The sequence below is a fragment of the Garra rufa genome, chromosome 3, assembly GCF_049309525.1.
Source record: "Garra rufa chromosome 3, GarRuf1.0, whole genome shotgun sequence".
In the NCBI taxonomy this organism is placed as follows: Eukaryota; Metazoa; Chordata; class Actinopteri; order Cypriniformes; family Cyprinidae; genus Garra; species Garra rufa.
Genome location: NC_133363.1, coordinates 52,201,693 through 52,222,744, shown reverse-complemented (window position 1 = coordinate 52,222,744; position 21,052 = coordinate 52,201,693). Strand labels below are relative to the sequence as shown.

At 33.1% G+C, this 21,052-nt stretch overlaps 1 protein-coding gene across 1 annotated transcript in view; it reads right to left on the bottom strand.

Annotated features, from left to right (window-relative positions):
* The window catches only part of dock11 (dedicator of cytokinesis 11), a 97,481-nt gene that overhangs the window by 52,109 nt on the left and 24,320 nt on the right, over positions 1–21,052 (bottom strand). Inside the window, exons 13-30 of the mRNA XM_073836362.1 lie at positions 18,935–19,057; positions 18,547–18,629; positions 18,222–18,344; positions 17,885–17,961; positions 16,402–16,586; positions 15,911–15,976; positions 15,707–15,799; positions 13,937–14,060; positions 12,672–12,793; positions 12,447–12,530; positions 12,261–12,350; positions 11,902–12,023; positions 11,675–11,744; positions 10,444–10,569; positions 9,345–9,416; positions 8,539–8,685; positions 7,233–7,316; positions 4,653–4,764 (exon numbers count right to left, since the gene is read on the bottom strand). Of these exons, the coding sequence (XP_073692463.1) occupies positions 4,653–4,764; positions 7,233–7,316; positions 8,539–8,685; positions 9,345–9,416; positions 10,444–10,569; positions 11,675–11,744; positions 11,902–12,023; positions 12,261–12,350; positions 12,447–12,530; positions 12,672–12,793; positions 13,937–14,060; positions 15,707–15,799; positions 15,911–15,976; positions 16,402–16,586; positions 17,885–17,961; positions 18,222–18,344; positions 18,547–18,629; positions 18,935–19,057 (1,903 nt within the window). The remainder of the gene's footprint in view (positions 1–4,652; positions 4,765–7,232; positions 7,317–8,538; positions 8,686–9,344; positions 9,417–10,443; positions 10,570–11,674; positions 11,745–11,901; positions 12,024–12,260; positions 12,351–12,446; positions 12,531–12,671; positions 12,794–13,936; positions 14,061–15,706; positions 15,800–15,910; positions 15,977–16,401; positions 16,587–17,884; positions 17,962–18,221; positions 18,345–18,546; positions 18,630–18,934; positions 19,058–21,052) is intronic.

Below are 21,052 nucleotides of genomic sequence, written 5' to 3'. Positions count from 1 at the left end.
ACTGAAAATAGGTCATACAACTCTAAATAGCTGTCTTTAGGAATAATACTAATATGCTGATGACAAGTTTTTCTCCTAATGACGTAGTTGTTCACGTACAATTGAAAATTCTGTCCATTTTTACTCACCCTCATGTTGGTTTAGACACGCATGCCGTTCGTTCATTTAGTGGAACACAATAGAAGAATATTTGAAGAATCATCACACAGTGGAAAGTGGGTCAGTAAACAAACTATTCTTTTTTTAACCAGTTCTTTTTTTAACCGGACTAAATGAATCAGAGTTCAAATCAGTGATTCCATGAATCAGCCTCAGCGAAGGGAACTACGAAGAAGTCTTTTTCTCAGACAAAGATCTTTTTTGAAAAGAAATATGTATTAAATTAATCAGACATGACAGTACAGACATTTATAATGGTATAAAAAAAATCTATTAAAAAATGTTCTTAATTAATAACAACATTTGAACATTATTAAGAAGAAATGATTTTGAGCATAAAATCAGGATATTGGAATCATTTCTGAAGGATAATGTGACACTGAAGACTGAAGTAATGATGCTGAAAATTCAGCTTTTATTAAATGAATGAATTGTATTTTAATATACACTACCAGTCAAAAGTTTGGTCACACTTCCCCATCAAAGAAAATATGGAAGTATGTCAAAACTTTTGACTGGTAGTGTATATACACGTAGAAAACAGTTACTTTAAATTGCAATAATATTAATGCTATAAAAAAATAATGCAACCTTGGTGAGCATAAAAGATTTAGTTTGAATCCCTAAACCTTTGAATGTCAGTACTTATCATATGAACTACATCTACAGCGTTTTAACGTGGTTTTCTGTCATGTTTGGAGCTTAGGGCACTGTGAACCCTAATGAATGGAAAAATGCTACTTAATTACTTTTTTTTTGTTGTTCCACACAAGAATCTGTTTTTGGAAAAACATGAAGGTAAGTAAATGATGAAGAGTTTTGAAAAATCTGCATTTTTGGCTGAATGATTGCTTTTGTATTCCCTGTAATCTGAATTGAAAACAGAACACCACATTTCCTCACATTTCCAAGTACAACAATATTAATAAAAATCAGATTACGACAAGTGCACACAAGATGTTTCCGCACTCACTCTGCATGTATAGTATCACAGAGTTACAAAGGGCAAGTGAGGACAGGACAAGACAGACAAATATGCTTTGTTACAGCAACAAACATCTCAGGTACAGTAGCATAAGACGCTGCCCTTTACATTTCTGTGGCGTTAAAATCATCCCAGAAATCCTCTCACAATAGACAATTAGTCATTGAATTTCATCAGAGCGAAGCAAATATGCAATGCTTGGTGACAGAAAAAGCAAGGGACTAAACCTGAAGTGTTAGACAGTGATTGATGAGTGACGCAGGAGCACAGCAAGGCAATTAGTGGGGTTATCAGGACGATTATCTAGCGAGTGGAAGTGCGCTTGCGTCGGCATTGGTCGGCATCACCTACCTACGACACCGAAACACTCCGCCGCATACGAAATAAAATCTGAAATAATGAATAAAGGAAGCAATCATGCAGGATTGCTATTGTCAGTGGTGGGAGTGAGGCTGTGAGGGTGTGTGGCTGTGTTTGAAATGGAATAGTGCTTACTAATGAATACTGCACACAGTATATACACTACATACTTCCTTTTACTTATTTAATTAATTTCATTCATTTTTAAATGGTTAATTATGCATTATGTAATGATAATCACTTACGCTACATTGTTGAACATTTAATTCAGCAATTTGTTTTTAAGAAATTCCTATTTATTTATTAAGGATGCATTAAATCGATCAAAAGTGTTCGTTAAGGCATTTCAAAATGTTCAAAATAAATGCTGAGCCCTGATAAAATTGCATTATTTCTGCAAAAATATTACACAAAAACTAGTATTTTCAAAATTAATACTAAGAAAAGAATATCAGCACATAAGATGATTTCTGAAGGATCATGTGACACTGAAGACTGAAGTAATGATGCTGAAAATTTATCATAGGAATAAATTACATTTTAAAACATTCAAATACTATTTAAATTAACTAATAATATTTTACAATATCACAGTTTTTCCTGCACGTCGATCAAAATAATTGGCTTTTTTTTTCTCTTTGAGCTCAAACTTTTGAAAGGTGTGTATACAAATAATATAAAAATATGTGTGTCTACACTACCAGTCAAAAGTTTGTGAACAGTCTGATTTTTAATGTTTTTTAAAGAATTCTCTTTAAAAAACATTAAAATTTTTAAATTAAACCAGTAAAATTTTGAAATATTTTTTACCATTTATAATAACTGTTTTATATTTGAATATATTTTAAAATGTAATTTATTCCTTTAATCAAAGCTACATTTTCAGTATCCAGTCTTCAGTGTCACATGATCCTTCTAAAAAAATCATTCTAATATGTTGATTTGCTGTTCAAACATTTATTATTATATTATTATCAATATTTAAAACACTTGAGTACTTTTTTTTAGGATTCTTAAGTAGATAAGTAGAAAGATCCAAAGATTAGCATTTATCAGAAATTAAAAGCTTTTGTAACATTATTGACTAGATCATTTAAAAGCCTTAAGCCAGTAAAATGTATTTATTGGAAGGAAATTTATAATTGTATTTAGCAAGGATGCTTTAAATTGATCAAAAGTGATGATAAAGACATTTAAAATGTTACAAGAGTTCTATTTCAGATAAATGCTGTTTTTCTGAGCTTTCTATTCATCACACAAACCTGAAAAAAATCTACTTACTGTAGCTGTTTTCAACACAATAATATAATAATGCATGCTTTTGAGCAGCAAATCAGAATGATTTCTAAAGGATCATGTGACTTGATGCTAAAAATTCAACTTTGAAATCACAGGATTAAATTACATTTGAAAATATTTTGTAAAATAAAATAATATTTCTGATTTTTACTGTTTTTGCTGTACTTTAGATCAAATAAATGCATTTTGGTCAAAATCTAGAAAAGATGATGCTGTGTTGGCTATGACCAAAACCCTCTTCATGTGTTTTAAAAAGTTGTAAAAATAACGTTATTAATTGGTATTTTCTTCCTGCTCAAACCTATAATAATACAGAGGGACGCAGCAACAGAAATGTTTAAATACTGTTTCTGCTCGGAGTGAACGATCAAATTTTTTATTATTTCTTCGTTATTAAGCACTGCTTTATGCAATTGACCAATATTGGTATCGACCAATAATTGTTTGTTAAAATCGTATCAGCCAAAAAATAAATAAATCCTATCATTGCATCCCTAATACAGTATATATTAGTTTAATATACTGCAGAAACATCCATTTCGACTACATAACAGCTAAATGCAATGTTTGTATGAGAACAACGTCTTCTCTGATTGATCAATGATATGCATCAGCTGTGAAAATGTTATCTTTTGTGGTTTGTGCTGTTAGAAACTAGGTGCGACCGAGAGTTAACACTCATTAGCGAACATCCGGCACCGCCCTTGTTCTAACACCTGCAGCATTTTTGTTTCTATTGAAAATTAACTGGGAACTGCTGGAAATTCAGTTTTGCTATCACAGGAATAAATCACTTTTTGAAATACACAAACATAGAAACCAGTTATTTACAATTAATAATAGTAATAATATGTGACCCTGGATCACAAAACCAATAAATTTCTTTAAATTTATATTGATTTACACATAAATAAGCTTTCTATTGATGGATGGTATGTTAGGATATTTAAATATTTGGCTTAGATACAGCTATTTAAAAATCTGGAATCTGAGGTGCAAAAATATTAAAATATTAAGAAAATCACCTTTAAAGTTGTCTAAATTGAGTTCTTAGCAATGCACATTACTAATCAAAAGTAGGTTTTGATATATTTACAGTAGGAAATTTACAAAATATCTTCATGGAACATGATCTTTACTTCATATCCTAATGATTTTGACATAAAAGAAAAATCCATAAATTTGACCCATACAATGTGTTGTTGGACATTGCTACAAATATAACGGCGCTACTTAAGACTGGTTTTGTGGTCCAGGGTCACATATTTCACAATGTTACAATTTTTACCGTATTTTGATCAAATAAATGCATCCCATTCTTCTTTCAAAAAATAATTAAATAAATAAACTGATGTTAAACACTGAAAAGGAAGTGTACATACTGTGCACAGTGTAAATAATTTATACTGCACATATAAGTAGTATGCTAATTGTGTGTCTCATTGAAAAGAGTGAGATGCTCATATTGTCTAAACCTCATTTGAGGTTTATGGTGAGACACTCACTCACTTTGAGTAAACAGAGACAGTTTTATTACTTTCTAATTACAAATAGTGAAACCAATAAACTCATGTCAGCCATTAAATATGTCATAACTGACCTTGTCAACTCCAGTGTTTAGGAAAAAACATTCTGATTTGTGCCAAAATTCATTGTTAAGCTTGAGTGTCATCACGCCCCATTTCGTGACTAATCCCTTTGTAGCTGGGTTTTCAGGTTCAAGTTACATGACATAAGGAATGGTGCTGCTAGCAGATTTTAAAGTGGTGAAGTTGTTAGACTGGGATGGATGGGAAGGATGGGGGCAAGGAAAGCATTGGCAAAGTGGGTGAAGGGTGGAAAGACCTACCCTGGACTCGCTGCAACTTGGTTCGGCCGAACGCCATTGGCAGGTTTAGAGGAATGTAGTGCTCGTGGTTGCACACCGTCATGAGAAAATCAAACTTCATCTCTGTAAGCACCTGTAAACATTGCACAAGAAAATGATGAGTGAGATGCTGGAGAAGCTGGTTTGAAGATGTAGATACGGGTTGTAGGAACAGAGATAATAAATCAGATTTATTGCAAAAGCATATCTGTGCAAGTTCTGACAAGCAACATTTATGTCTTGATTTACTTCAGAGATCAGCAAAACATGTTATTAAGAAAAGTTAATTACAAATTACGAAGTAGAACATAAAAATCCTGGCTGATATGACAGTATAACACTTCGTTTTATGTTATTGCTGAGAAATGAGGAATAAATGTGAAAACACTTAGTTACAATCAATAGTTACAACATTACAATGTATAGTATGAATGAAGGTTACATTTATCAGTGTTTATTACATTAAATTATTGTAATACTTCACTTTAGGGCCAACTAAGATTATCTAAATGTAAACGTAGATGGAAATCAGCAATCACAATTAAACATCCAATATCAAGTGATACTAAAAAGAAAATTTCTTATGATTAATAACCTTCATTTTTACAGTGCATTATGGTGTAAAAAAAACTCTCAAACAAACTGCCTAAAAAAAGTTTTATGAAACTACAAATAAATCAATTGAACAAATTTTAAAATCTAAAATTTGTATGCACAAATATACTTTTGACCTTTAGTGCTCATTTAGTGTTTAGCGTAATTTCCACTAAAATGTGAGGTTTAATCAGATATTCAGTACTATTGAAAATACAAAATTTGTGCCCTTTCAAAGCATGAGTTTAGTTTGTTCCAAGGACAGTCTAGATAGGCTGTGGGACTTAAAGTTAAGAGACAAAATAAGTCATGTATGATGTTATGATAGGATATTCCACAATAAAACAACTCTGTGATATCAACAGCACAGAAAATAAGAATAAAGAAGCTATTCTTCAAAAAACTATGAGTCATACTTCATCCATTATCTGAATGTCTGTTATGAAAGACCTCACAGGGAGGACAATCTAAATAAAGACAAAAATAAAGAAAAAAAAATCACTTCCTATGTATTACATGAAGAAAGTGAAATTAAAAAAAAAACTGAAAGCATTGTACCATTGTACCATAGGAAAACGCAAAAAGCAAACAGGCATTCTTAATAAATTCTTTCAGAGATTAAATATGTGTCGGGCAAAATATGTGTCAGAATGCTCAGAATCTAATTTTGAGCTACAGGCAAGAGAAGTGAAACGTTTTCATAAAAACAGTTTATTAAGTCTAGTGATCCCAATGCTCCAAATAGTAATTAAACATCTAAAATGATCTTTATTTGTACGTTTTCTGAGTGGAGAACCTTTTTCTCTGCTCACTTCTGGACGACTGCTGCTGCTGCTCCTCACCAAGTTGTAGGTCTATTGTTGCAAAGCGCAGTATTCAATCTTTGTAAATAATTATATTGAATTTTTGATGACATGGCCAAACCAGTGAAATATGATTTTCAAACCCATGCTGATGAAAACAAAACGATTGCGCTGACTGACATTTCAAAAATGTGTGCATAGTGTGCAATCTCCCTAAAAAAATATATATTATTGTGAAATATCTTGGCAAAATTCACACAAACATAATCTGTTATGTCCCACATCAATGTTTAGTTAAGTGGTTTGGGCAAAATCTGATGTGTAACATTATATTAGATCCATGCATTACAGTAGGTCTCAATATAGATCTGTCTCAATGTTAATCAAACATTAAAAGAAAAGATGGAACTACTGTTTATTTGTATCTTTGTTCTTACTTTTTAATAACAAAGATACTATAAAAATAGCTATACTGGATTTTTAATATAGTAATTTTTATTAAGAAAAAATCTGAGGAAAATATGCAACATTTCTTGGAATCTTTAGAAAACTTTCACTTGGTTTTTCTCAAAATTAACTCTGCTGACTATTTTTCCTTCAAACGGCTGTGGCACAGTGGACTTCAATGACGGCCAGTGGGTTGAAGGTCCAAACTGCAGTTTCCATGCAGCTTCATAGGGCTTTGCGTGATCCCAGCTGAGGAATAAAGGTCTTATCTAGTGGAACGATAGTCATTTTCTACAACAACAACAAAAAAAGTATATACTTTTTTTAAACCACAAATGCTGCATTTGTGGTTAAAAAGTATATAAATTATTATTTTTTTTTTAGAAAATGACAGATCGTTTTTCCAGATAAAACCCTTGTTGCTCGACTGGAATCATGTAGAGTCCTTTCAAGTTGCACTGAAACTGCAATTTGGACCTTCAATTCGTTGGCCACCATTGAAGTCCACTATATGGAGAAAAATCATGGAATGTTTTTTCTGAAAAACTGCAATTTCTTTTCAACTGACGAAAGAAAGACAACATCTTGGATGAAATGGGGGTGATTAAATTATCAAGAAATTGTTATTCTGAAAGTGAACTAATCCTTTAATAACAAACTGAATAAATGTAAGTAGCATTGCTTTGACCATGTACTGCAGTTGAATTATTTTGCCTACCTTTGGATCTTTCAGGCTGAAGCCACACATGTAGTCATTTATCAAACTGAAAGCAAATCCTCGGTTCATGAACGTAAGGCAGCGCTGTGCAGAGGGAGAGTTTCAGTCAGAACAATGCCTTAAAATTAGTTCATGTGTAAAATAAATGAATAAAAAAAATAAATGAATGAGCTGCAATAAAACTTTAGATATATTATATATGAACAATCAAATTTGTGTGGTTAAACTCTATTGTCAGGGACAGTAAGGAGAAAGAGGAGAAGGTTTAACTTTGCTTCAAAGTCTTTGATGTTGGCCAGACACTCAATCAAATCTAGCTTGGCTTAAACTACAAAAAACCTTTCATACCATAACACACTCTTATGGTAACCAAGCCCAAATGTTATGGCTATAAAAGCTACTTTTAGATATAATAGTTGAGTAATTGCTTTAGGAGATGTGAACGTTAATATCAGTATTTCCTTATCGTAAAAAAAAGATTAATCCGCTTCATTTGCCTATTCTATAAAATGTTATCACTTTAGTTTAATTATTAGTGTGAATGGCTTAAAAGATATGATTAAAGGTTAAAGTGACAATGACAATGCAGTTTAAACAATTAAACTTAAAATAAAGTGAATCATTTTTTAAATAAATTATTAAACAAATTCTGCTGCTCTGACATGTCTGGCTTCCAGTTGCACAAACAGCAAAAGATAAGATGTTCAATGCTGATGCATATCGATGACCTAATATGTGGTCAAAGAAAACATGGAAAAAAAACATTACATTTGCTGTGATTTTCATGTACTTCATATCAACTGATAGACATATTCACACAACAAAAGTTTGAGGTCAGCGAGATTTTATAAATGTTATAAACAGTATTTATTTAAAAAACACAAATCTTTAGTAACATTATAAAAATAAAATCACAGTATTGAGAAAATAAAAATGTACTGACCCCAAACTTTTCTTATTTAAAACTTTAAAGCATTAATAATCTAGATCCACTAAGTTAGGTAACACGATCCTTCAGAAATCATTCTAATGCACTCTTAAAAATAAAGATTCTAAAAGGGTGTTTTTGCAGTGATGCCATAGAAGAACCATTTTTGGTTCCCCAAAGAACCTTTCAGTGAACAGTTCTCAAAAGAACCCGTTTGAAGAACATTTCAAAAATCTAAAGAACCTTTTCTGCACTTGAAAGGTTCCATGGCTGTTTATGAAACCAAAAAAGAACCTTTATTTTTAAAAGTGTAGGGTGACCTTCTGACTTTAAATAATAGGCCTGATCTTATTAAAACACCACAGCTCTAGGCCTGACCTTAATGAAGCAGGCCAGGCTAAAGTTGACACAGCGGGCCTCCTCTGGGATCTCGACGTAGCGTATAGTGATGTGAGGCATGATTGACAACAACAGGGACTGCAGCGCTTGGTGGAATGATTCTGGAAACCTCTGTGCTCGTGGCATCTGCAGGAAATGTACAGTCGGTGGTTACACAACATTAACTGTCACATAGCAATGCTATGAATCCTACACAGTTGCAGTGGTTATAGGAAATAGTCGTTTGTAAGTAAAGCAGGATTTTATCTGATTTCAGATATTCTAAACCCCACGGAAGTCTACTTTTAACAAATGAGAAAACAGTTTTCTTGCGTGTCATGTAATCTATCGTGCCCGTCTTTACATGACACATTAGTCATGGTTTCAGTTATGCAAATAGGATCCAATGGCATGTCAAATAGGTCTGAACATGTTTGGAATGGGCCAACAAAAAGTTGAAACTGTTAAACACACACTGTACATGCAAAAGACAACTCTGTGTCAACGGTAAAGAGACTGTTCTTTGTTTATAAGTTTAAGGGTGTGTTTCTTCCCAGATACCTTGATCTTGCACACCTTTGAAGAATGAGGAAGTTAACTGCATTCTCTGTACAAATGCCAAAAAGTGGAAAACAACATCCTGCTCAACAGCCCAGGACTATTTACACCCAGCTACTGTATGTTTAATTATATGTTTTTACTAAAGATGATTACTACGAGAAGAAAGTAGACAGGAACGCCCTATGGATTCTTCTTAGATTAAAAATAGCTTTAAAGTGAAAATCATGTGATTGAATTTTACTAACCTTCATTCTGTTACCATCCTGGAGATATTGTGCCATTGACTTGGCCATGGTCTCAAAGAAGAACCAGGAATACTGTAATACAAGAGAAAAAGAAAAAGGACTTGATACAGATTACAGATACTACAAACATTTCCGTTCAAAAGACTGGGGTCTTATAAATATGTAAATCAAAGTGATCTTTATTTTATTTAAAATGAAATTTTCAAATATAATTTATTTCTGTGATGCCAACACTTAAGTTTGTGAAGTGTCCTTATGTGCTTATTTTTATGCTCAAGAAACATTTTTTTAGGAAAGTTCAAAATAACAGCATTTATTTGAAATAGAATTATTTTGTAACATTATAAATGTCTATACTGTCACTTTTGATTAATTTAATGCATCCTTGCTGAATAAAAGCATTAATGTATTTATTAAAAAAAAGACCCCAAAATTTTGAACAGTATTGTAACATGAAATCTAAATATAAATAAAATGTTTCAAATAAAAATTATAATATTAAAATGAACGTATACCATATAACATGAATGCTTTAAATGTATAGTATAAAAGCAAAGTGAAAGTTAACTGCATTGCTGAAACAACAGACTTATTATTCCACCACACTTCGACATGATCTCTGATACCAGCCAACGTCAAACCAGTATTTTGTTATCTGTTTATGTAAAAGCAAACTCCCTTAAACCTAGTTCTAAGAAAGCTATGAGAACTGAATTTCAAGAAAATGTGTACTTGGAAGTGGTTACGTAAATATTTTTAAGGAGATTCCAAGTTTTTATGAGACGAGGTGAGTACATCGAATTGAATACATGTTTCTTTAGAAGTGGTTATGTAAGACTTTAAGGGGATGCCATGTCTTTTTTTAAATTGAATACACTGAGGAAGGTCCAGTGATATTGGATTAAACAAATTATTATTATTTGGGTGTGGACAGTCATATCATGATCATTTTTTGGAATAACCCAACAATTCTTCATAACTTCCTTACAATGAACCACAATTCCAAAGTGAATCAAAAGGATAGAAAATAAAGACAACAGCGCCATCTGCTGTGCAAAGAGAGTAGATTGTAGTCATCCTAACTGAACAGTTTTGTCACCTTGAGGAGTTTGTTGCAGGTGTTGAAGTCTGCAGTTTGTTTGAGGATGACAGTCACTGCTGTAGCCAAAACTTCATGTGTCGTCACACAGCTTTCTGAAGTTGCGTTGTTAATCCGAAACACGTACTGCAAAATAAAATACAGTTTTTTAAGATTTTTACATTGAAAAAAATTAAAACTAAAGATAGATAAAGTATAAAAGTTGTACAGATTTTATTTACACTTGTTAAAAAAGAAAACCCAACAAAACTCTTCTCGGTAACCAAAATTCTTGTATTACTGTCTTAATAAAAAAAAAAAAATTAAAAAGTGCATATTTTTGCAAATATTTTTGTGACCAAATTAATAAAAATAGCTAGTATACACTAATAAAATACTTACAAAACATTAACGAACTATTAGTTTATAGTTTATTCATAATTTATATATTGTAGTCTCTACATTGTTAATATATTAAAAGACTATATGTGACCCTGGACCACAAAACCAGTCTTAAGTCGCTGGGGTATATTTGTAGCAATAGCCAAAAATACACTGTATGGGTCAAAATTATAGATTTTTCTTTTATGTCAAAAATCATTAGGAAATTAAGTAAAGATCATGTTCCATGAAGATTTTTTGTAAAATTCCTACTGTAAACCTATCCAAATGTAATTTTTGATTAGTAATATGCATTGTTAAGAACTTAATTTGGACAACTTTAAAGCTGATTTTCTCAGTATTTTGATTTTTTTGCACCATTAGATTTCAGGTTTTCAAATAGATGTATCTCGACCAAATATTGTCCTATCCTAGCAAACCATACATCAACAGAAAGCTTATTTATTCAGCTTTCATGTGATGTATATATCTCAGTTTTGTAAAATTTAACCTTGTGACTGGTTTTGTGGTCCAGGGTCACATATATAAATAGCAAATTCTTCATTCAATTTCACTGTAATCATCACAATTATTGTTTAATTAGCTCGTAGTAAAGAAATCATTAATTGGTTATTAGACTGATAATTAAACTATGAAATAACTATAAACTAATAGTTTGCAAATGATTTGTAAATACTTTATTCAAAGTGTTACCAAGTAAACTAAGTCTTAGAAAACTCACATTTAAGTTTGCATTATAGTTTTTTCGTTTCTATTTTTAATTACTTTTTGGCTTTTAATGTGGTTGAGTGTAATCCAATCAACAAATATATAGCAATGGCAGGTTTAACAGGGAGCCCTAATGTTGTACCTTCAGAAAAGCACGCAAGTAATGCTCCAGACCCTCCTCATGACACTGAGACACTATGTAAATGATTACCCTGAGAAAAAACAGACACACATCAGTAACAAAGCAATCCTATATGCTTCAAATCATATAGAAAGATAATATTGAACTTATTCACAGACCACTATGCATACAAAACAGTAATACAAAAGTGTTGTCTTTCAGAAATGACAAATCAAGTGGAGAATCACCGTGTGGAGTTGACAGCAATATCTTGACTCTCTTTGCTTGGCATAGTGAGGACCTCAAAGAGCTGAACAAGCACCGTAGGCAGGAACTTGATGATGACCTGAGTCTCTACTGCATGTAGGCACTTGGAAATGAGACAGAAGTTAAAAGAATTCATGTGACACTGAAGACTGGAGTAATAGATGCCGAAAATTGCATTTTAAAATATATACATTTTTACATTAATAATATTTCACAGTATTAATGCTGTTACTGTATTTTTGATCAAACATTTGAAAAGCTCAGAAAAAAAATAAAAATATGTGAGTGAGAGTAATAGTGTGGATATCCACAATTTCCTTCATTCACATGTAATTCTCACCTTTAGGTACTTGACGAGTTCAGCAGGACTGTCCTGTGATGTTGACCTCATCAGCTGGCAATACTGGAAGAAATTGTGGAGGTGCAAATCCTGGGTGGACGAGAGTTACTACATTAATGCTGTTGTTTTACAGAACACTTACCGAATCATTACTCTCTGTTCAGTACGATGGAAATTGATACATACCTGAGTGTAAATTGTTGAGGCTACATACGCTCGCACTTTAAATAATGGTTTGGCATTCTCCACCCATTTAATGTCTGGGGAAGACTGCAAAAATAAAAAATAAAAAGACTTACTGAATCAGTGAATCAATCAATCAAATAATTGATGAACATATGAACCAACCAAATAACAACCAACAAACAATGAATCTGAATAGTTAGTGTTGCTGAAACCTTGAAACCTCACCTTCCTTGAGTCTTGGCTTTTGTCATACATGTAACCAGCTGGTAGATTAGCAGACACAGGAAGTTGCAGCTCTGAGGACTGTGTTCTGCCATCCTTCAATAAAGGAGCCCAGGAATAACCAACTGCAGAGAGCAAGAGTATATAAAGGTATATTCCTTACACACACACTACCGTTCAATTGTTTGAGCTCAATAGGATTTTTAATGTTCTTGAGAGAAGTCTCTCATGCACACAAAGACAATTATTAAGAATATTGTGAAATACAGTAGTATGACAACTCAAAAGTTAAGACTGGGTATTGATACAAATTTCACGATTCGATTGAACTTGCAATTCAATTCCAATTCTGATTCAATATCAATTATTTTAGATATTTATCAGGTACAGTACATGACAATTTTTTCTTTGTCAAACATAATTTAAATATTAAAGAACAGAAAAATGATAATGAATATGTAATATGGTGCATATATTTAGCAAAATAAGTTTATCTAGCTGACTAACGAGTTTATGGTCACCGAATGCTTTAACTGAGGTATGTGTGACATTACGTTACATATTGTTTACAAACTGTTATATTAACGTTGTTGTGTGAATTAAACACTAATTGAGTGATTACATGAGACAGGTTTCGGACTTCGATAAGTTGAACTCTTTCTTCTAACATCCCTTTGGATGTTTATTCATGTTTATTTCATGCTGACACTTGTATTAAATTGGAGGAGACTGAGGCGCTACAGCTGTCACTCCAAAACAAGATTCATTGTTTGAATTTAATACAATGGACAGAATTGGAAACCTGAGACTTGGTTTCATATAAAAAATAACAAAGCCCAAGGTTTATTGAGATTTATTAAATGATAGGCGCGCTACAATATTCCATTCTTTAAATGAAAACAGGCTAGACTAATCAATTCCTGAGATTTCAGAATCTATATGTGACCACAAAACCAGTCATAAGTTAAATTTTTTGAAATAGAGATTTATATATCATCTGAAAGCTGAAAAAATATGCCAAAATATACAAAATATCTTTATTTAATATCCTAATGACTGTTGGCATAAAAAACATCGATAATTTTGACACATACAATGTATTGTTGGCTATTGCTACAAATATACCCGTGCTACTTAAGATTGCTTTTGTGGTCCAGGGTCACATACTGTTTTGTAAAAATGTGAATCGATTAAATTGAGAAATCTATATTTTTTACCCAGCCCTGTTAAAAGTGTAGTGTATGCAATACACGTGCACACACACTTACCCAGTGTTTCAACTCCGTCCCTTTTCTTGGTGGTAGTTTTGTTGCCAAGCTCACAGCTTATGTGGTAGAAGGTAAAGAGAATATGATGCTTCTCATGGACGTGTACAGGAAGCTCGATTTTAATCTGTGACAGAAATGAAAATATTTAAGCATTAAGGAAATCTTCACAAATTCAATTTTAATTTTAACTGAGTTACATAGAAAGTTGCAAGCTTTTTTACAAGCCTGATTATAACTCATACTGAATTTAAAGTACATGACAATGTAAACATATAACTGTGATTATTTTTGAACAACACAGACTGAGTAAATATTGACAAAGCTTTTTGAATTTTAGCTGAACTACTCCTTTAAAGCTCTCCAGCTGATGACTTCATCAGGCTCGGTCCAGCAAATTACGCAATACCGTATCAAATGGCTTGCAGGCTATGTCTGTGCGTACTGTCGATGTCTTGTGACTCATTCATCTACTGAATGAACAATTTGTCTTTAATGTCTTGGCCCTGAGGGTCTGGTGAAGCCTGACAGGATGTGTCTCTGAAATGATTCAGCTATTCATATCCTTGACTCGGAAAAGCTTGTAGTTTGTGCTGCTTGTGGCTCAGTCTGATCAAATGTTAGTAATGTAAATATAAGTTTTAGATCTCAATAATAATGTAAGTATTTGTATATTTGTTGTGTGCTGTTTGTTTCCTCAGACTTTTTTTAACAGAAATGGTGATTTAACAGTAATGTTAAAGGAGAAGTTCACTTCCAGAACAAAAATGTACAGATAGTTTACTCACCCGCTTGTCATCCAAGATGTTCATGTCTTTCTCTCTTCAGTCGTAAAGACATTATGTTTTCTGAGGAAAACATTTCAGGATATTTCTCCATATAGTGGACTTTTATGGTGCCCCGATTTTGAACTTCCAAAATGCAGTTGTAAATGATCCCAACCGAGGGTCTTATCTAGCATAACAATATATTTTTTTTATTACAATTTATATACTTTTTTCTAACCTGAAACGCTCGTCTTCTCTTACTCTGTCTAAACTCATTTTTTTCCGGTTCAAGTTTTTTAGGGTATGTTGAAAAACTCCCATCTCATTTTGCTCCTCAACTTCAAAATCGTCCTACATCGCCGTTTTATCTTTTTTGTTAAGGGTGTTTGATCTTCTTTGCATGTTCACTCTGCAAACACTGGCTCAGTACTTCTGCAGGAATGTAGGATGATTTTGAAATGATTTTTGAAGTTGAGAGAGAAAATAAGATGGGGGTTTTTAGACATACCCTAACTGTCTTGAACTGGAAAAAAAAATGAGTTCAGGCATAGCAAGACAATGTGAAAAATTAAAAAGAAAAATTCTGATCTTTTCGCTAGATAAGACCCTTCTTTTTTGGCTGGGATCATTTACAACCACATTTTTGGATCGTTTGAAGCTGCATTTAAACTGCATTTTAGAAGTTCAAACTTGGGGCACCACAGAAGTCCACTATATGGAGAAAAATCCTGAAATGGTTTCCTTAAAAACTTTATTTCCTTACGACTGAAGAAACACAGACATGAACATCTTGGTTGACAAGGGGTGAGTACATAATCTGTAGATTTTTATTCTGGAAGTGAACAAATTCTTAAATGGTTTTTACTTTTCAATGAATTGCGATAAGTTCAATATGATGTGATGTCACCTGTTTGATAGATTTATACAGATAACTATAGATCAGATATTGTGTTGCTGTGCAATTGTGTGAAAGAATGGCACTAACATGATAATATATGGATCTCACCTCATCATAAAACTCTGGACACTGATTGTGATGCAAAACTGCAGCAAAAGCACTGGTGGTGAATAACGGATCCCCTGGCTTGCCATAGATGCACTAAAAGCAAACGGTGGTTAATCAATTACACATTATGCTGCACTAATTATAAAATATTAAAGAACTGGTGGAATAAAACTGGTACCACACAAAGAATAATCACACAGTCACCTTCAACGGGACGGCTCCTTCATCATCAGAATCCTTGAACTGAACACAAACTGCAACGTTTCGAGCCTGGGAGAAAAAACAGACACTGTATCAGACCACATCGTATATTATGGATTTTTTGCTATCTCATCAACTATAAATAAAAACAGATTTCTTTAGTAGTATTGAGGAATAGATCTGTATACTTGTTTGGTAGCATTTCTAATTTAGAAGAAAAGAAGTTGGAGAGTAACAGGGCAAACAGCCAGTAGTATGAGCTTTCCAGCAGTGGAGGAGGATGCAATTAACCCTGAAGTCTGTTTAATTAGAGATACGATCTTTCGTGAATTGATTATGAATAGAATCCCAGGGGCTTTTCACAAAGTCTCATGTTTGAAAACACGTAGGCCGACATTGTTAGTGCTTGAAGGAGCTTGTTGTTGCATCACCACCCACAGCTTCCCAGTTCCAGCAATTACAGAATGTGCTTCGGGAAGTGTGAGGAATCTCACCTTAGCAAATGTCTTCTGATTGTCGTATTTGAGCTGCTGAGGATAGACGTAGAGATGGTTCTTGTAGATGGTGAATGGGTGGTTGTATCTGGCCTCTTCTGGGACAAACTCCTCCACTTCCACAGACACCTTCTCACACTTGTCCTCAAACGGCTTCACAGGAATATAAGATGATGTGATGGAGTCTGCAAAGACATAGGTTATATATTAAACTTTCAAGAATTTCCTGATAATTTACTCGCCAAAATCTCATCCAAAATGTTCATGTCAGTCTTTTTTATGTCGAAAATACAAGGTTTTTGAGGAAAACATTCCATGATTTTTCTCCATATAGAGGACTTCAATGGGAGCCAATAGGTTAAAGGTCCAAATTGCAGTTTCAATGCAGCTTCAAAGGGCTCTACATGGTCCCAGCAGGTGAATAAGAGTCTTTTCTATTGAAACAATTGGTCACTTTCTAAAAAAAAAAGAACAAGTGTATACTTTTTAACCACAAATGCTTATCATACACTAGCTCGACTTCACACATTATGTATTCAGGTTAAAAAAAAAGTAAATGCACGAAAATGCAAAGGAAGACAAACTGCCTTTAAGTTAAAATCAACGATATCTGATGATTTTGAGGTTTTTTGAAATGGAATACACAGATGAAGAACTAACCATGCGTGACTTTTCCAACATAATTTAATGTAATTATGTAATTTGTGAAGTCGCGGACACCTGGAGAGTTTGTGGTTATAAAGTTTAAACATTTTTATTGTTTTTTAGGAAAATAACTGTTGGTTCCCACTGAAGTCCACAAAATGGAGAAAAATCCTGAAAACCTTTTTTTTAATGTTTGGGTTTTTTTCACCTTGTTAATATAATGACAAACTGGCAAGCAATTATTAATATGAACACAAAATTAGGTAAAATATTTTCAATAAATCACTGATTCGAAAAATAGGTAATAGGTAAGTAATAAAAGCTGAAATCCCAGATTAATTCAAAGAAAGAATTATTAAAAACTATAAAGATTTCCTGATGCAGACTGTATCTAACAATTAAGATCATATTTGTCAGTGACAAAATATGTTAAACAGATATTCAATAAATAAATAAAAATATTTGAAATTATTTTTTTAATATTATTTAATTATTTAATTAGTTACTATTATGCAAAATCATAATGTTTAGCTGTTATTGCATGATTTCCCTCCATTACAAAAAATGGAACATTACATAAAACTGTCACACCCAGGAAGTGACATAATTTGGTGCATTGCAGAAAAACAATTAATATCATTCCATTTTCTTAATTTACACAATTGTCATGTTCACTGACTTTGTTTCTATGAGTTTTGAATTGCATCATATGCTAAAAATGTGCCTTTAAATAAATTGTTACTGAGAATGTAAAAATACAATGCTTTCTAGACTGAGAAAGAGGTGTCATCAAATATTAAAAGCCAAAGGAATTAAAATAACAGACAAACAAACTTACTTGACAAGTCTGGAGGTACACACTCAACAGTGATGTTAATTTGTCCAGGGATTATCTGCAGTTTGTTCTTCTCTGGTCTATGAACAAGAAAGTCTCTTCAAAACATTCATAATGCATATACAATAAAGTGACTAACAAGAAATTGCACAAACACACAAGCAATGAAGCAGGCTTAATCGTGAAGGCTTATCACTTTCCTCTGATTCAGGGCTGGTGTTTATGTTAGAAATCAAATTGCTGATGCTATTCCAGGAAAATGTCCTACTTGTCAAAATAACAGTGACCATTTAGGGACTCCAGGCATCAAAAGACAGTGTAAACACTCTTTATCACTCACTTTTTAAGATCTGTCAGCAGTTTGATGAGGTCCTCAGTGGATATCTTGCTACTGTCTTGGCGGTAGAGCGGAGAGAACTTCCCTTCAGTGTCTAAACTGCCTTGGGAATCTTTGAACACCTGTCTGAAGACACATAACACACATATCCTTGGCACCACATATGAACTTCAAAACACTTTCTCGTTACCTAAATATTTACTAAAGCTATTTCCGAAGAGTACCGACTGTCCATTTTGAAGGGCACATAATTCTACTTGATGCAGACCATAGATCATTTAAATCGTACTAGTCCATTAAATGAATAAGGAGTGAGTTTCTGTCTTACTTGGCAGCCCAAGCGAAGGGCATCCGGTACTGGCCCAGCCGTTGGCACGTCTGCTTGGCAGTCTTCAGCACTTTCTGGACTGTCTGAGAAACAGACACATAAAAAAGGCATGGAAATATTCTACAGAACCTTCTGGAAGCATTTAAATCTGAACTAACAAAAGACAATTCAGGCCAAAAACATTTCTTAACAGCCAACAATTGTATAAATAAAAACACATCTTACAAATAGTTTTATTTTCCACATCAGACTGACATTTAAAATGTTAAAATGTGTCCTAGACAGCCTGTCGATGTTGTGCAGCGCTCTATTCTAGTACAAAGACGTCATGACCAAGAACTGTTTTCATAGCTCTCTTAAAGCATGTGTGTGTTATTGAGCACCAGACCTTGCTGATGTCTGAGGTCTTAATGTAGGGCTCAGCGCAATGGGTGATGCCGTTCTGTAAAACCTTTTCCACCCGTGCCAGCAGGAAGATGTCTGTGTGGGGGTTGGTAACGGAGAATATACCCTGGATAACACAAAGAACACATTGTGGTTGTAGGAATGGCTAGAAGTAAAGAAGAAAATTCAATAGATTGACAGACCATTAAAGATTATCATGGGTAAGTGTTTCGTTGATTATCAAAGTTCAGTGCAATTAAGTAATTTAAAGAAAAAAAGTGAGAATACAAAGGTTTAAATAGCTAGTTAATTCATTTCTTGCTGGTCTGAATAACAACATTTAGTTATAATAATTTCTGATCAGTATTTTCTACCTTTTCCCATAGAGTCATTCCGTGTCAATAATAACCAAATTTGAGAAACTTCCCTGGCTTAAAATTTTTGTATAGTGAGGAAAGCCAAAATGTTAAAATGTCATGGATCTATGTTTACTGAGTAATTCACAATTTTGTAGAGAGGGGTCAAAATGACATTTCACTTGAGATTCAGAGCCAAATTATAGGGGGTAGAATGACTTCAGAAAGATGACAGCATCGTCATGTTATTTTTACACAGAGATTGGTGGGTCTTCTAGTAAAATCAGTTGACTTTAGCTATTTTTGTTGCATTATGTGCTAATGGTGACCATTCAAAAATGGAGAAGAAGCACTTTCAAGTTTTCAAGTTTGCATGCCTATAACTAAATTGTGCACATATTCAGTGGTCAAAAACCAACTGTGTCACTTTGCATACAGATGATACTTTTAAAGAGGAATGGCTAAAGAACAAAAAAAAAAGAGAAAAAGAAATTATAAATATATCTTGTTTCCTTCTGTCAAAACAACTGCATTGAACAATACCTGTCTGAGCACCATAAATATTTCTTAGTTTGTAAAATAGTTTGTGAGCCTGTAACTCAAGAAGTTTCAAAGATCTTTTTTTAGTATGATTTTAGATTCTAGTTATTAATAAAGATTTCCTTTGGAGTATAAATTTTCAAGGCCCTATATCATTCTGTCCCAAAGATATTGGGATCTCAATGAGGCTCCACATTCAGGTTGTTGAATTTCTCCAAGTGAAAAGTGCTCTTTCCCCGTTTTTGAATGGTCACCGTTGGCAGATAATGCAACAAAGATCGCTCAAGTCAACAGATTTTACTAATAGACCTACCAATGTCTGTGTAACAATAATATAATGGTGCTGCCAACTTTCTGAAGTCATTTTTACCCCCTTGTAATTTGGCTCTGAATCTCAGGTAAAAATTTCAATTTTAATAGTGGGTTACTCAGTCAATATACAGCTGTGACATTTAGGATTTGTGACCCTTGATGACAAAACCAGTCATAAGGGTCAATATGAGACATCTGAAAGCTGAATAAATAAGTTCCATTGATGCATGGTTTGTTAGGATAAGACAATATTTGGCTGATATACTTATTTGAAAATCTAGAATCTGAGGGTGCAAATCTAAATATTGAGAAAATCGCCTTTAAATTTGTCTAAATTAAGTTCATAGCAATGCATATTATAATCAAGAATAAAGTTTTGATATATTTATGGTAGGAAATGTACATATCTTCATGGAAAATTATCTTTACTTAATATCCTAATGATTTTTTGCTTAAAAGAAAAAATTGATAATTTGACCCATACAATGTATTTTTGGCTATTGCTACAAATATAGCCATGCTCCTTAAGACTGGTTTTGTGGTCCATTTTGGCTTTCCTCACTATATAGGTTTAGCTTTTTTTGAGCTGGGGACCTCTGGTTGAGTTAACATGGAATGACCCAATAGTCATTATTTTCAATCATTTATAAAATAAACAACAAATGTTTGTTTATTCATTCATTGCAACTGTCTCTTTTAAATCTCTCTGGGCTCTACAGACTTCTATGCAGTTTCTACACAACAATTTCACAACCTTTTCATCATCAAAAGAAATTAACTTCATAAACTAAACTGCAAGACATTGTTCAAGACATTGTAGTAGTTCTCTAACACATCCAGCCCTCTTTTCTTCATGTCAGCTGCCCTACCCACTGTTGCATGGGGCCCTGTGTTATGTCAGTTCCAGTAAAGCC